This window comes from Eulemur rufifrons, chromosome 8, assembly GCF_041146395.1.
Source record: "Eulemur rufifrons isolate Redbay chromosome 8, OSU_ERuf_1, whole genome shotgun sequence".
Classification (NCBI taxonomy): Eukaryota; Metazoa; Chordata; class Mammalia; order Primates; family Lemuridae; genus Eulemur; species Eulemur rufifrons.
Window position 1 is genome coordinate 14,008,110 of NC_090990.1, and position 17,636 is coordinate 14,025,745.

At 43.8% G+C, this 17,636-nt stretch overlaps 1 protein-coding gene across 4 annotated transcripts in view; it reads right to left on the reverse strand.

Moving 5' to 3' along the window:
- The window catches only part of USP48 (ubiquitin specific peptidase 48), an 88,615-nt gene extending 78,590 nt beyond the window's left edge, over positions 1–10,025 (reverse strand). For all 4 annotated transcript variants that reach the window (XM_069477431.1, XM_069477429.1, XM_069477430.1 and 1 more), the window contains exon 1: positions 9,703–10,025. In XM_069477431.1, coding sequence (XP_069333532.1) covers positions 9,703–9,836 — 134 coding nt within the window. In that variant the 5' untranslated portion in view covers positions 9,837–10,025. The remainder of the gene's footprint in view (positions 1–9,702) is intronic.
- Between the last annotated feature and the right edge of the window lie 7,611 nt (positions 10,026–17,636).

A 17,636-nucleotide genomic window follows, 5' to 3' on the forward strand; every position in this document is an offset into this window, starting at 1 on the left:
TGTTCAACAGGAAAATATTTAAATACTTTGGGGTATGTAAAGTGGAATATTATACAGAAATTAGAATTTTTTTATGTAAAATATAATGTCCTAGAGAAATATTCTTAATTTTAAGTTATAAAACACCTATATAAAACACACATATATCATCATGGCATTTTGTTTTTATGTACATATAGAAAAATCAAAAGGAATTCTATCACAATATTACAATGTTCTCTGGGTGATGGTTTTTATCTGACATGAATTCAAGTCAGCAGTGAGATCTGACTCCTAAAAAACCTAATGTAACTATATTTCATTTTAATTTATCCACACTTCTCAAATTACAGTGCACACTGGTGAATGTATCAGATACATAAAAGCCACAAGAAATACATACCGTGCCATCCTGGAACCTAAGTTTCAATTAGTTCTACTACAAAAGGTTAAAGAAATTTTTTAAAACTGCAGAAAACACAAGAATTTTTAGATCAAATGAGACTTTTCTTCTATTGTATTTCATTGTATGACTGTCCCAAATATAAGGATAACTTTTTCTTAATGATTAGATCACTAACCAGGAAGCCAGGAGAAATAAATGAAGTGTACAGAATTTGCAAAATTTAAGTAAGTCTTGGGTGCCTCGCTCAACTCCAACGTGGCAAAAATCTCCAGCCTTCCAGAGACTGAGCAGCGCATGTAGTTTCTGATTGCTGCTTTCCACAAGTATGCTGGAAAGGACATAACAATTGCAAACTCTCCAAGAGGGGAGTTCCTAAGCTTCACGAATACGGAACCGGCTGCCTTCACAAAGAACCAGAAGGACCACAGCATCCTTGACTGCATGATGAGGAAGTTAGACCTCAACTGTAATGGGCAGCTGGATTTCCAAGAATTTCTCAGTCTTATTGGCAGCATGACTGTGGCCATGACCCCATGACTCCTTTATCATGGGTACCTATTCCCAGATGAAAACCTGAGTAGCCCTTGGGCCTGGCCTCCAAAACCCACTACCTTTTTCCTCTAGCCTCCCAATCATCATCTCCTTATGGCCTCCACATACCCACAGCCCAGCACACCCACCACACCATGCAAGCCACTCATGCTGGTAGTATATTCAAAATGCACACACACAAAGCCTCAGCAGTTAATTTTAATTGTGTTTGTTTTCCCTATGCATGTCTTCCCTTTCACTTAGAGCTGCTGTTTTTGCTAGTATCAGACATGTTTACCACTAGCAATCATTCAACCCTCTTCTACTTTGCTAAGGTCACAGACAGCAGGTAACCCCAAATTCTTCTATGATCTTATTTCCCAACTGACAGGAATAATAAGTACTCAATTCCAGGTAGACAGTAGACCTAACTATGAAAGATAAAGCAATAATACAGCTTGTAGACGATAACACAGGAGAATACATAGGATCATGGGGAAGGTAAAGATTTCTTAAATCTCACACGCGCGTGCACGCACACACACAGAGAATACTAACCATAAAGGAAAAATTTTTTTTGTGTAAAGACAGTCTCGCTATGTTGCTCAGGCTGGTCTAGAACTCCTGGCCTCAAGCAATCCTCCAGAGTTGGCCCAAGAAAGCGCTAGGATTACAGGTGTGAGCCACTGCCCTTGGCCAGAAAATACTGATTAATTGGGCTATACGAAAATTAGAACTACTGTTCATCAAAAGATGCCATTAAGAGAGTAAAAGGGCAAGAATAGAAGACATCTATATTATGTACATTCAACAAAGTGTCAGTATCCATAATAAAGAACTCCTACTATCAGCAAGTAAAAGATAAACAGAAAAACTGGTCAAGAGACTTAAGTAGCTCCCAAGAGAACATGCAAATAGTCAAATAAGAAAAGAGGTCAACTTCATTGGTCACTGGAGAAATGCAAATTCAACCCACAATGAGATACCACAACACATCCACCATGCTGGCTAAAAGTAAAGACTCTACTAAGTGTTGGTGAGAATGTGTAGCAACTGGAACTCTCTCATACGCTGCTCATGAGAGTAAAATGTGGTACAACATTTTGGAAAATGGTTTGGCATTTTCTACTAAAGCTAAATAAACATTTGTGACTCAGCAATTCCTCTTATCAAAAATATTGCACCAGAAGACATATGCAAAATGTTCTTTGCAGCCTTATTCATAAGGTCCAAATATTGGGAAAATTCTAAATGACCATCACCAGTAGAAAATATAGTATATAGTATACAGTCACACACTGGAATATTACGCAGCACTAAAAATGAACAGATTACTGGTACCCACAATGTGGATGAATCTTACAATGTTGAGCAAAAGAAACCAGACACAGAAGGAACCACAATGTATAACTGTACAAAAATTAAAAATAAGCAAAATAATCTGTGGTATTCAAAGTCAGGGTAGTGGGTTACCTTTGAGGAGGAGGAGGGGTGGTAGTAACTGACAGGAGGAGAAAATGGGAGATGGGGGGCTGGGCGAGGTGGCTCACACCTGTAATCCTAGCACTCTGGGAGGCTGAGGCAGGAGGATTGAGCTCAGGAGTTCGAGACCAGCCTGAGCAAGAGCAAGACCCCATTTCTACTAAAAATAGAAAGAAATTAGCTGGACAACTAAAAATATATAAAAAAAAATTAGCCGGGCATGGTGGCAGGAACCTATAGTCCTAGTTGCTTTGGAGGCTAAGGCAGGAGGATTGGTTGAGCCCATAAGTTCAAGGCTGCAATGATCTGTGAGATGACGGATGTCATTTTGCTTCTCTATAGTAATCATTTTACTATCTATATGTATCTATAACATTATGTCACATACCTTAAACATACACAACAAAATTTATTTAAAAAAGAACAAGGCAGATCTACATGTACTAATATGAAAACAGGTATATTATCACATAAAATCAAAGTGCAAAAAGTATGTAGTGTTTGAAGGTGGGTGTGTGTGCCTGTAGTCCCAGCTACTCAGGAGGCTGAGGCAAGAGGACTGCCTGAGCCCAGGAGTTGGAGGATGCAGTGAGCTGTGATCCTGCCACTACACTCCAGGCTGGGTGGCAGAGCATGACCTTGTCTCTAAAAATAAATAAATAAGCTAATTAATTAATTTTTTAGAAAGTATGCAGTGTGACTTTTTTGTAAAATAACAATTATGTTGTTTCTCTGTCTCACCTCTAAAATACAGGGGACATGAAGAAGGAACTTTACTTCTGGGTTTTATCCCAGAGTTATCCTAGAATAAATACTATGCCAAGCCCACGGTAGGTATCAAAAAAATTTGTTTAAGAAATGAATACTAGGCCGGGCGCGGTGGCTCACGCCTGTAATCCTAGCACTCTGGGAGGCCGAGGCGGGTGGATTGCTCAAGGTCAGGAGTTCGAGACCAGCCTGAGCGAGACCCCGTCTCTACTAAAAATAGAAAGACATTATATGGACACCTAAAAATCTATATAGAAAAAATTAGCCGGGCATAGTGGCGCATGCCTGTAGTCCCAGCTACTCGGGAGGCTGAGGCAGTAGGATCGCTTAAGCCCAGGAGTTTGAGGTTGCTGTGAGCTAAGCTGACGCCACGGCACTCACTCTAGCCTGGGCAACAGAGTGAGACTCTGTCTCAACAAAAAAAAAAAAAAAAAAAAGAAATGAATACTTATTCCAGCAAGGCATACAAGAGGCACTCAATAAAAATTTGTTGAATTTAACAGACACACAGAAAGAAAAAAAAAAAAAAATCAAAGAATATTACATTAGCAGCGGTTAACTATGAGCCTGGGATTAAGGAGGGGCTTTCATTTTCGTTGAACAATTGGTTAAGGACTGTCTTCTCCAAGGGTTAGTGTGCTACACAGAGAGATACACAACAATGAACAAGAACAGACTAGGGTAAAGGCTTCATGGAGCAAAAACACCTATTAAACCAACAACATGCATTAAACTGATAATTTTTATAGTTGGGTTAAGTAGAAAAAGTATAGCATGCAGGCAGGAGCGAGGTAGCTCATGCCTGTAATCCTAGCACTCTGGGAGGCCAAGGCAGGAAGATCGCTTGAGGTCAGGAGTTCAAGACCAGCCTGAACAAGACCAAGACACTGTTTCTACAAAAATAGAAAAAATTAGCCAGGCGTGGTGGTGCACACCTGTAGTCCCAGCTACTCAGGAGGCTGAGGCAGGATTACTTCAGCCCAGGTATTGGAGGTTGCAATGAGCTATGGTGATGCCACTGCATTGTACCGGGGGGGGGGGGGGGGTGACAGAACAAGACTATGTCTCAAAAAAAAAAAGGGAAGGGAAGGGACGGGAAGGGATGGGAAGGGAAGAAAGAAGGAAGGAAAGGAGGGAGGGGAAGGGAAGGAGAGGGAGGGAGGGGCGGGGAGGGAAGGGAGGAAGAGTATAGCATGCAATAATAGAATAAAACAAGGGATCCATCTTACGCTGATAACTATTGAAGCTGGGTAGTGGGCAAGAGGGGTTCACTGTACCATCTCTCTACAGTATATGTTTAAAATTTGCCAAAATTAAGATTAAAAATAGAAACTAAAAAAAAAAAAAAAAAAAAAATGGCCGGGCGCGGTGGCTCACGCCTGTAATCCTAGCACTCTGGGAGGCCGAGGCGGGTGGATCGATCAAGGTCAGGAGTTCGAGACCAGCCTGAGCAAGAGCTGAGACCCCGTCTCTACTAAAAATAGAAAGAAATTATATGGACAACTAAAATATATAGAAAAAATTAGCCGGGCATGGTGGCACATGCCTGTAGTCCCAGCTACTCGGGAGGCTGAGGTGGTAGGATCGCTTGAGCCCAGGAGTTTGAGGTTGCTGTGAGCTAGGCTGACGCCACGGCACTCACTCTAGCCTGGGCAACAAAGCGAGACTCTGTCTCAAAAAAAAAAAAAGGGACCTGACCTGACTTGGTCTGAGCATCAGGAAAAGTGAGCAAGGCAAAAAGAGACCAATATTGCTAAGGCTCTAACATGAAAAAAAATGCAAACCAACTGAAAGAAAAAAGATGTCACTGAAATGAAAAAAGATGTCATGAATGTGGGTGAAAAAGAAGCTTCAGAATGAAGGCCCAGAGGTCCTCATCAGGGTTTTGGACTACAGCTATCAAGCCACTGAAGTTAGGTGGCATGACATTAGTTTTCTAGAATGCTTTACACATTTCTGTAATGTTTTATAATTGGTAAAGTCATGTGCTGTTTCCTTAATGAGAATAAAATAGACATTGTACTCCTATACACAGCTGGAAATATAAATGCAGCCTGCCTTTGAAAACCATATCAAAATGTTAACTCACAAAAAGAAACACAAATTAAGTATATGACACCATTTTCTTCTGCCTCTCAGATCAAAAAGTGTGATTAACACATTGTGTGGGTGAGAGAATGAGGAAACAAGACACTCTTACATGTTGGCAGTGAAAATGTAAAGTGGAACCACCATTCTGAAGGGCAATTTAGCAACATGGATCAAAAGAAAGAATGCACATCCCTTACCCAACAATTTTTACTGCAAGGAAGTTACTTGACCACCATCCTCACTGTTTGCAAACAAGTCTGGTCTTAAGACAAGATGACCTATGGTGCAGTCCAAAATGGCGGGCGGGGGGCGGGGGGTGGGGGGTGGGGCCGGGAATCAAGACATTTGCAGAATTCTGTGGTTATAGCATTTAGCACACATTGCTTTCATCCTGTGATTCTCTTAAGCTGTCTCAGAAATGTAAATAACTGTCCTGACTCACCCAGTCTTTGAATATGGCCAAACACCTCATTCCTTCAGCCATGCTATCTCATAAATTGTGCATAAAGTATTAAAAAAGATTTTTATTTATGATATTATTAATTCTCAAATATCTTTTTGCAAAGAGTCAGAAGAAATGGTTAAACAAAAGGTGAAAGTGAGTAGAAAAAGAGTTTTTTTTTTTAAGAGACAAATCTTAGAGAACGAAAAGTTTTTGTGATATCTAAATAAAAACTGGTCAGACTTTGGGTGAAGCATGGTTTCTTACAACACCAAAATCATCAAAATAATAATAAAAAAAAACTGCAGCCAGTAAATGTGCAAAAGACTTATAAAAGAAAATTGCAGGCCTGGTATAGTAGTTCACGCCTGCAATCCTAGCACTCTGGAGGCTGAAGTGGGAGGATTGCTTGAGGCCAGGAGTTCAAGACCAGCCTGAGCAAGAACAAGACAAGTCTCAACAAAAAATAAAAAAAAATTAGCCAGGAGTAGTGGCTGGAGCCTGTAGTCTCATCTATGTGGGAGGCTGAGGCAGGAGGATCCCTTAAGCCCAGGAGTTTGAGGTTACAGTGGGCTAAGATGACTCTGCTGCACTCTAGCTCGAGTGACAGAGCAAGACCCCATCTCAAAAAACAAAAAACTGCAGCCAAGCATGGTGGTATACACCTAGAGCCCCAGCTACTCAGGAGGCTGAGCTGAGAGGATTGCTTGAGCCCAGAAGTTTGAGGCCAGTCTGGGCAACACAGCAAGATTCCTCATATCTTAAAAAAAAAAATTGAACTATATCAAAACTAAAAATTTTTGTACGAAAATGATACCCTCAAGAAAGTTAAAAGATAAACCCATAGAATTAGAGAAAATGCTTGCAAATCATACATCTATTAAGAGATACATGATTATGCAGAATATATTAATATAAAGAACTCTTACAACTCAATAATAAAAAGACAATTAACACAATTTAAAAACAGGCAAAGGCGGTGGGCACAGTGGCTCACACCTGTTATCCCAGCACTTTGGGAGGTCAAGATGGGAGGCTCACTTAAGACCCGGAGTTCAAGACCAGACTGGGAAACATAGCAAGACTCCATCTCTACAAAAAAAATTTTTAAATTAGCAGGGCACGGTGGTACACACCTGTAGTTCCAGCTACTTGGGAGAATGAGGCAGGATTGCTTGAGACCAGGAGTTTGAGGCTGCAGTGAGCTATGATCAAGCCATTGTACTCCAGCCTGGGCAACAGAGTGAGACCCTGTCTCTTAAAAAAAAAAAAAAAAAAAAAAGTAAAGAGAAAAGACAAGACAGTAACAAGCCTAAGAATGTGGAGAAATTGGAATCCTCATATGTTGTTTGTAAGCACGTAAAACAGCACATCCACTTTGGGAAACAACCTGACAGTGCCTCAAAATGTTAAACAGTTACCACACAACCCAGCAATCCTACTCCTAGGTACATACCCAAGAGAAATGAAAACAAATGCCCACACAGAAACTTATAAACAAATGTTCACAGCAGCATTATTCACCATAGTTAAAAAGTAGAAACAACCCAAATGTCCATCAAGTGATGGATGAATACATAAAACGTGGTAGATACATACATACAATGGAATCCTATTTGGCAATAAAAAGGCTCACGCCTGTAATCCTAGCACTCTGGGAGGCCGAGGCGGGAGGATCACTCGAGGTCAGGAGTTCAAGGCAGGCCTGAGCAAGAGCAAGACCCCGTCTCTACTAAAAATAGAAAGAAAGGATCTGGACAGCTAAAAGTATATATAGAAAAAAATTAGCCGGGCATGGTGGCACATGCCTGTAGTCCCAGCTACTCGGGAGGCTGAGGCAGGAGGATTGCTTGAGCCCAGGAGTTTGAGGTTGCTGGGAGCTAGGCTGACGCCACGGCACTCACTCTGGCCTAGGCAACAGAGCGAGACTCTGTCTCAAAAAAAAAAAAAAAAGAAAAGAAAAGAAATGAATCAACTCCATGGGGGGGGGGGTGGCGGGAATGAAAACAGCCAGCAAGCACATGTAAAGGTACACAACCCATTAATCATTAGGAAAATGCAAATCAAACCCACAAAGATATATCACTTCATACCCACCTGGATGGCCTAATCAAAAAAACAGATAGTAACAAGTGTTGGCGAGGATGAAGAGAAATTTGAACCCCCATACGTTGCTGGTGGGAATGTAAAATGGTGCATCCACAGAGGAAAAGTTCAGTGATTCCTCAGTAAGTTAAACAAAGAATTACCACATGATCCAGAAATCCCACTCGCAGGCACACACCCAAAAGAGCTATAAACTGGTGTTCAAACAAAAACTTGTACATGAATGTTCAGAGAGGTACTACTCACAGTAGCCAAAAGATGAAAATAACCAAAATGTCCATCAACTGATGAATGTTTGATAAAATGTGGTATATCCATACAATGGAATATTATTCAGCCATAAGGAATAAAGTATTGGCACATGCTACAACATGGAAGACCCTTGAAAACATTGTGCTAAGTGAAAGAAGCCAGCCACAAAAGTCCACGTATTGCATGATTCCATTTATATGAAATGTCCAGAACAGGCAAATTTAGAGACAGAAAGTAGATCAGTGCTTGCCTGGAACTTACGGTGGGGATGGGGAGGACAAGGGAAAACTGAATGTTAGTCTAATGGGTACAGGATTTCTTTTGGGGAGGCCAAAAATGGTCTAAAATCAAATTTTGTTGATGGCTGAATGACCCTGTGAATATACTAAAAAATAACGGATTGTACACTTTAAATCAGTGAAGCTTATGGCATGTAAACTGTATCACAATAAAGTTTTTTTAAAAACTTAAAAAAAACTGCTTGGATATAAATGTTGTAATTGCAGTTTAAAACTCACCTTCTCCATGACACTCCCCTCATCTCCTCTAATTCCTTTGAAATCAGAGCCATTACAGTGACAGTTTACATTTTTGGTTACTCTGGAACCTAATTATGTTGAGAAAGTGACTGAAGCTTGATAATTTGCATCATACACAGACTTCTGTCATTCCAGTACTTACTCTGGAGTTAGATTTGCCTTCTTTGTGAGTCAGATGCCCAGACCTTGGAATTATTCATTTGCTTTATGGAAGCTCCCTAACTCGTTTCACTTTTCAAACTAGACTTTAAGTTCTAAAGGCAGAGTCCATGACTTCCATTCCTTCTGAATCCTCCAGCGGAATGTAAAAACTCCAGAAAGCATTTACTAAATGCCTGCTGAAAGAAGGCTACTGAGCATGCCCGGCTTGGACAAGTCAATTCAACAACATTCCGGAACAAAAACTACAGTTCCCGCGTTACCAGGTGGAAACAGGGGAAAAAAACAGGCACGAAGCCTAAGGATTCAATCTAGCAGAGGGGGTTAAGGAAAGGCAAGGTCCAAGGGCTTAACAGAAGTGAAGGACGGTACCTTCGCGGCTCGTACTCAGTAAAGCGATGTCGAGTCAGTACGACCAAAATAAGGCTAAAACATACAAGATTAACGAGTGAGGGAAGGTCAACTGGGAATGCAGTACGCCAATGACGTAGTCTAACCACAGGTTTTTCTAAAGCTGCCCTCTCCAAAAATAATACTAAGATGATCATCAGGCCATCGGCGTCAACACTAATACAAGATATACTGTCATGAAGTTCACTTCCAAGAAGTTCCTTTTTACAAACGAAAAAACCGAGCCGTGCCCAAGATATATACCAACCATCAACGCTTGCTAAGCTCTCGGCTCCTGCCTTCATCTCCACCGCCATCTTCTGGATGAGAACCCAAAACCTTTCTAATGGGCTTCCACCAGCATCACCTCCGCGCAGAGCCCGGGAAGGCTGCGTTTCTCAGCTTGCCCAGACGGCGGAAAGGGAAAAACTCCACCTCGCACTTCTCGGTGCCTCCCAAATGCACGCAATGGGTCACCGTCTTCCTTCCCCCCACCCTGCCCCGGCTCTCCAAGGTCCAGCGCGAGGAGCCCGCGAGGCGCGGTGCGCGGGCCTCACCTGCACACGCCGCGGATGCAGGGCTCCAGCCAGATGCGGTAGGCAGTCTCGATGTGCTCCTGCGACACCTCCTCGGGCCGCACCGTCTCCGCCCAGCGCCAGGCCGCCTTCTCCAGCTGCAGCCGTGGGGCCATGGCCTTGGCCCAAGGAGCGCCTCCCGAGCCGGGCCGCCACTGCCGCCGCCACCTCCGCCGCCGCCCAAATGGTCTCCGCCACCTGCCAGCGATGACGACCAGGCGCTCCCTTAGGCAGCTGGCCAGTCAATCACCTGTGCGCGCCACGGCTGCCGCGCCCGCCCGCGCCCGACCCGCACGACCGGCCGCAAAGCGCCGCCGCCGACACCCGACACCCCCCGCGCCTGCGGACGTTGGAGGTGTACTCCCCGCCGCGATGGGCGCATGCGCATTCCCAGAAGCCTCTGCGCCTCCTCTGCCTCGCCTGTAACTCGACAGGCAGAGGAAGGGGAAGCGTCTGCCGGAGGCGCCACGTCCTCACCTATGCTGCTGGGGCAGCAGCGCCTCAAACCCTGTTCGGGGTAGCGTCCTGAATACCACTACTCTTAAGCCCCCGCCTCAAGGGCGGGAGGCTGTTTTTGTCTCTGGTACTTCCCCTTTAACCGTGAAAGATTCACGTGAGAGGCTATCCAACGCACACCATAGGTCCCCCTAAACTGCAGGGTGGGAGCTGCAGTTTGGAGTAGAAACCAGGTCACCACAGAAACAAGAGTCAGCTCTCTGGAGGAAGATTTAACTTGAGCCTGGACCGGTTCCGACTCCTTTCCCCAGTACTCCTGACGTCACGAGACGTTCTGGGCTTTTCTTGAGCTAGAACTGGACTACGTGTCCCGGCATGCCCTGCGTCCTGTCACTCTCTGAGTTTGAGGCATGCTGGGATTTGTAGTCCTGGAGGTGGGAGGGCTCGGTGCGCCGCAGACGATGCGTGATGGGGTTTTTCTGAGGAGTATTTGGTAATGCTTGCAGTTGGCTCCCTCCTCAAGACTTTTATCTCTAAGTGATGATTTTTCTAGTTTTGTGAAACTCTTTCCTGCTTTCCGGGTTTAAAAAGTTCCTCTCTGCATCTCCTGCCTTGGGACATAAAGAATAGCCTTATCAGAATTGTTTTGCAAAATGTAAAAAGCTCTGCCTGAGTGAGGATGTTTGAGAACTTTACATTTGAATGAGAGCCCTGCAGGGGTCTAAGCACTAATTTTTGACTGTACTGCTTACCAGCTGGGCTTGTAACCTTGGACTGGATTCTTTAGACAAGCCCTCACTGAAGGCTTGACAAAAATAAGATATGGTCCCTGCCTTTGGGGCTGGGTGAGGGGTAATCTCGGTAGAAACAAAGTAAGGTCCCCTTCCCGGCCTCGTAGTGGTTTGGAGTACTTGGAAAAAGGATTACCAGAAGAAGTTACCCATCAGCCCACCCTTAAAAGATGCGTGGAGACCACGTGGTGGCTCGCCCCTGTAATCCTAGCAGTCTGGGAGGCCTAGGCGGCGGGCAGATCATTTGAGCTCAGGAGTTCAAGACCAGCCTGAGCAAGAGCGAGACCTCCTCTCTACTGAAAAGATACAAAGAAATTAGCTGGACAACTAAAAGTATATAGAGAAAAAATTAACCAGGCATGGTGGCAAGCGCCTGTAGTCCCAGCTACTCGGGAGGCTGAGGCAGGAGGATTGCTTAAGCCCAGGAGTTTGAGGTTGCTGTGAGCTAGGCTGACACCAGGGCATTCTAGCCCACGCAACAGAGTAAGACTCAGTCTCAAAAAAAAAAAAAAAGAAGAAGAAGCTTTGTCTAAAGGTTTACAATGTTTTAAGTTAAGGAAGTCTGTTAATCAGAAATCAGCCACTAGACATATATATACTGGACGTGCACTAGACTCAAGTGATCTGTTAAGTAAACTAATGACCTACAGGTGTGGTTTATGCTTTGCATAGCCTTAGGCCTGTTGGTGAGTTACAAAGGATATCCCCAAGAAGGGAGGGGGACATGAGGAGGTATGTCTGACCTCCCTTCTCATGGCCAGCAGCTCAGCTTTAGGGTATTTCTGGGGTCCCGTTGGCCAAGAGGGGGTCCATTCAGTCAGCGGCAGGCTTAAGATTTTATTTTAGTTCACAAAAGCATTTCTATACTCCTGCTCTCCTCCTCCTACTGCTCCTTAAACCTGTTCCAAATCAGGTTCATGCCTCTATCACCCGAAAAACTACTCATACGAAGGTCACCAATGGCCTCCACATGGTTGAATCCAGTGGTAAGCTCTTACTCTATTTATTTCACTAGACCTATCAGCAACATTTGACCCAGTTTTTTACATCCTCCTCTTGGAAACACTTCTCTTAACAGGACACCACACTCTCCTGGTTTTCCCTGTAGTCACCAGCCGTTCCTTTTTGGTTTCCTTTGCTGCTTCTTTCTCATCTCTCTAACCTGTAAACTTGAGTGGCCTAGGGTTCAGTCCCTTGGACCTCTCCTCTACGTTTACACCCCGGGTGATCTCATCTCCTCCTGTGGCTTTAAATACTTCCTATGTGAGCATGACTCCAAAATTCATATCTCCAGACCTGACCTAGTTTCTAAAATGCCAGACTTGTATATCCTGCTGTTTATTTGGCATCTCCAGTGTGCCATAGATATCTCACACTTACCTATGTCACAATAGATAAGGTCCAAAAATGTATCTTTTTAAAAAAAAAATTTTTTTTTTTGAGACAGGGTCTTGCTATGTTGCCTAGGCTGGTCTTGAACTCCTTGCCTCAAGTGATCCTCCTCCCCACCCCCTCACCCCTGCCTGGGATTAGGCATCAGCCACCATGTCCAGCTGCAAACCATATCCTTATCCCACTTCCAACCTCCCCCCTCCCCAAATATCTTTTTGTAATCTTTATCCATCTCAGTAGGTGGGCACTTCATCCTTCCGGAAATTTTAGAGGCATACTTAACTTCTCTTTCTCTTTCATCCTTGTCCAGTCCTAACACGAAACCTATCCACTGTGCCTTCAAAATATATGTAGAATACAATCTGTCACCACTCCAGTCTCTCACCTGGATTATTGCAAGAGCTTCCTAACTGGTCTCCCTGTCTTCACCATGGCCTCTTTATAGTCTGTTCTCAGCATATAAACCATATATATCATTCCTCAAAAAACTCCAAAGATTTTCCATCTCACTCAGAATGACAAAGGTTTTACCTCTATACCTTCCTGCTCAGACCTCATTTCCTAACACCCTCCCTCCCTGCAACTTTGCTCTGATGACACTACCTTCCTCCCTGTGCCGTAACTAGCCGAGCAGCCTCCTCCCCAAGGGCCTTTGCGTTTGCTGTTTCCCTTGCTTGGAACACTTTGCCCCACACAGCTGCGGAGCTTGCTCCTTCGCCTAATAAGTGAGCGGAAGAGGAGAAAGACCTAGGAAGAAGGGGCAGAAGAAATAATTGTTAGATATAAGGAGAATCATAAGAATTGAGTATCTCAGAAGCTTAGGGAGGAAAAGTTTAAAGAAGGGGGCAATGGTCAGTTATGTTAAGTGCCCCTCTGTCTTCCTCCTCATTTCTTGGCTCCCTTTGCTATAAATTAATTGAAAGAATTATCTGTTTCAGCACTGTCCAATAGAAATATGAGCCACATATATAATTTTGAATTTTCTGGTTAACTACTGTTTTTTTCTTTTCTTTTCTTTCTTTATTTTATTTTATTTATTTATTTATTTATTTATTTTTTCAGACAGAGTCTCGCTCTGTTGCCCGGGCTAGAGTGCCATGGCATCACCCTAGCTCACAGCAACCTCAAACTCCTGGGCTCAAGCAATCCTCCTGCCTCAGCCTCCCGAGTAGCTGGGACTACAGGCATGCGCCACCATGCCCGACTAATTTATTCTATATGTTTTTAGTTGTCCAGCTAATTTCTTTCTATTCTTTTTAGTAGAGATGGGGTCTTGTTCTTGCTCAGGCTGGTCTTGAACTTCAGGCCTCAAGTGATCCTCCTGCCTCAGCCTCCCAAAGTGCTAGGATTACAGGCATGAGCCACCCTGCCTGGCCTAATTTTTAGAATTTTTTATAGAGATGGAGATCTCACTATGTTGCCTACACATTATATTTTATTTTTATTTCTGTTCTCTATTGTTAATCTCTATTTTTCTTCTGGCCACACTAGTGACTTGTAGGAACTTAGATTTGCCTAATTATGCCTTCTTTTTCTAATTTAGTAAAGATGACTATGATCTCTTTATTTCATTCATGAGTTTTGTACTGTAGGGGGAATTAACTTCTGCCAATAAATATATGGGAACAGAAGGGAAAGAACTGTCTCCCCATGTGACTTGATATTGAGAAATCTTGCTTCACATTGCTGTCATGGAAAGAACATGATTTGGAAGTCAGACAGACTCTGAGTTCAAATTCTGGTCTGTCCCTTCCACTGTGGATTGAAACTAAACACCATGCTTGGCCTGTGTGGGACAGGAGCTAAGTGTGACCAGAAGGGGGCGCTTTCTCAGGTTGCTGAGTAAAAGCAGACAAGGACATTGCTCTCCCAAGCCTTCTAGGCTTTGTGTGTTTGTCTCCTTCTGGCTGGAACACTGTTGACCTTCACCTTACCTTGCTACCTTCTTTCCAGACTTCAGATTTCAGCTTAGACAATTCCTCCTGCTTCCCCACTTCCTAATTATAATATATAACATCTTGGCTGGGCGCGGTGGCTCACACCTGTAATCCTAACACTCTGGGAGGCCAAGGAGGGAGGATCACTTGAGTTCAGGAGTTCAAGACCAGCCTGAGCAAGAGTGAGACTCCAACTCTACTAAAAATAGAAAAAATTAGCTGGGTGTGGTGAAACGTGCCTGTAGTCCCAGCTACTCAGGAGGCTGAGGCAGGAGGATCACTTGAGCCCAGGAGCTTGAAGTTGCTGTGAGCGAGGTTGACACCATGGCACTCTAGCTCTGGCAACAGAGTGAGACTCTGTCTGGGGGAAAAAAAAAAAAAATATATATATATATATATATATATAAAAAAAAAAACATCTTTGTGCCTCAGTTTCTTCATCTGTAAAATGGAGATGATAATAATACCACTTCATGGGGCTATTGTGATGAATAAGTGAGCCAATCCATGAAAACCGTCCCTACCAAATAGTAAGCACTCAATAAATGATTAATTTATCATTGATAATATTTTTGTTAGTGTTAATATTATTCATTAATTGTATTAATACTTGTTCATTTTATTATTTTCTGGCTTCTCTGTTCCAGAGCAGCTGGGTTCCCCTCTCTCTGTTCCCACAGAGATGCTGGATTGTACTTTTGCTTTGCTTGTCTGCCAGGCTCTGACCTGTTTAAAGGCAGAGGTGTGTCCTTTATCACTGTACTCAGCTCCTAGTGCAGGGCCAGGGACTTTAGGACTCAAGATCAAAGTGGGATGACAGAATAGAAAGGGAACAGGGTCTGGTGCCACACAGAAACGGTCAGTCCTAGCTCTGCCTCCTGTTAGGGTGGAAAGCCCAGTAAGTGCTCACGGTGCAGGTGGAGAAAGATTTCTCATGCAGAGATTAAGATATAAAGGTAAAAAGTTTATTTTATCCGTCAGACGGACAGAGAGAATGAGAGAGAGAGAGCAGGGAGAGGGTGTGGCATCCCAGAGAAAGAGAAGGGAGATGCCAGCCCTGAGAACAAGTGGCTTGCTGATTTTAAGGGGGACAAAGAGAAAAAAAATAGTGATAACTGTCAATTGATGACAAAAGCAGCTACAAGATGTCAAAGTCCAAGAGTTGGTTTCCTGCCTTTCTTTGGAGAAGTGATTATCACCCGAGAGGAGACTCTGTCCTCAAGACATGGTTTAGGATGGAAGCTCACACTCTGTTGTTAGCTTAGGAACTTTTTAGACTGTAAAGAGCACATTCTCAAAAAACAATTTTGAAAGAGGGATTTACATCTCTTTTCTGTCTATTCAGATCTCTTCAGAAGTTGTGCAAAACAGAATTGCAGGTGCTGTTAGTGAGAGAACTCATAGGATCGATCTTTAACTGTTACTGGGGAAATTGTGGGAATAAGTATTTACCTGTTATTTTTGCAAGGCCGCCCCTTTCACCTCCCCCTTCCTGGGCTTCCTGGAACAATAGCCCTAATGTCTCTGGACTTCGGCTTCTTCACGTGTATATAAGAGGTGAGGATCACACTTGCCTCATGGCTTTTCTGGGGTGAGGGTATTCAAAGCACCAGGCTTGGAATTGGTGTCGATGAATATTCATTAGTATCAAATGTGTGTTGCATGCAAGGATGTGACAGATGTGATGTGACATTCTCAATGCAGAAGGGTCGGCCCATATCCAAGACTCAAGGAGCCCTTAAGAGATGAACCCATTTTAGAGAGTAATAAAGGCGCATCAGTGGGCGGGGCAGTGGTCCTTCTCCTCAGTTGACCAGAACATAGAGGGAAGAGACCACCCAGGCCTCAGGCCCGAGATGCGTGGCTTCCTGATAGAGCTGCCACCATCCTGGGCCTGTGAACGGGGAGGCGTCCTGCAGCCTCCCAGCAGCTGTTTCTGGGATGCACGGCCGCCTTCCTCATTCTTGCATTGGCTCAGACTGCCCCCTAGGGGCAGTTTCCTCCAGAACCAGGGTACCAGTGGACAGTTAGGACAGTTAAGCCCCTTCTCTCCTGTGCTCACTCCCGTGGCCATCTCACCCCATCTCATAGCTTTGCATACCATCCGTGTAGGGACCACTCCCAAAATTATATCCCCAGTCCACAATACACCCCTGAACTCTGGAGATCCGACTGCCACTTGTCCTCTCTCTTCGGTTAGCCAGATTCCCAAATGCCTGTGGCCACCTGATTAGAAGTCATCGAGTGTGAGGGAGGAGAGGTCTGGGGTGGAAAGAGAAAGTGGTCTGAAATGACTGTGGTTAAAATTTCTTTTTCTTTTCTTTTCTTTCTTTCTTTTTTTTTTTTTTTTTTTAGAGATAAAGTCTCACTCTGTTGCCCACACTGGAGTGCAGTGGCACAATCATAATTCACTGTAACTCCTGGGCTCAAGTGATCCTCTTGGCTCAGCCTCCCAAGTAGCTGGGACTACAGGTGTGTGCCGCCATGCCCAGCTAATTGTTTTATTTTTTGTAGAGATAGGTCTCACTATGTTGCCCAAGCTGGTCTCAAACTCCTGGGCTCATGCCATCCTGCCCCCTTGGGCTCCCAAAGTGCTGCCATTACAGGCCTGAGACATCCTGCCCGGCCCTAAATTTTCTTATGTTTGCAAAATTTTTAAAAAATTTTGGTAAGAAACACATAACATAGAATGTACTTTCTTATCTGTTTCTAAGCATACAGTTCAGTAGTGTTAAGTATATTCACATTATTGTGCAACAGATATCTAGAACTTTTCATCTTGCAAAACTGAAAGTCTGTGCCCTTTGTTACTTTTGCAAATTTTATGAAAACATGTAGTCCCATGCAAGGGGTGGGACTTAAAGCTTAAACTTCATGAGCTTCATGATAAATGCCCTCAGGCTGAGGGTAGATTAAAGTCCTCTCAGAGTTCCCGGGACTTAGCCTTGGACATCATACACAGTAGGAAATCAAGGTCGCATCAGATGTCAGCTCCAGGGGGGAGAACCATTAGAGAGTGTATGGTCCAGAGGTTCTACCATTCTCATGCAGTCCTGAGATTTTGGGGTGGTGTCTCAGGGGCTACGATTGGGGGCTGCTGTAGCTCCTTCCCTGCCTCACTTGAAACATGGATCACCTCTGTTTAAATAATAACAATGATGACATTAATAGTCATCAAGTTGACATACATTGGGCACTTTACTATGTGATAGACACTATTCTAAGTACCCCACTTGTATTAAGTTACTTAATCCTTACAGTGTAACTATGTACTTGGAAGCATCATTATCCCATTTTACAGAGGAAGATCATGAGGCTTGAAAAGTTTCTGTTTTATATG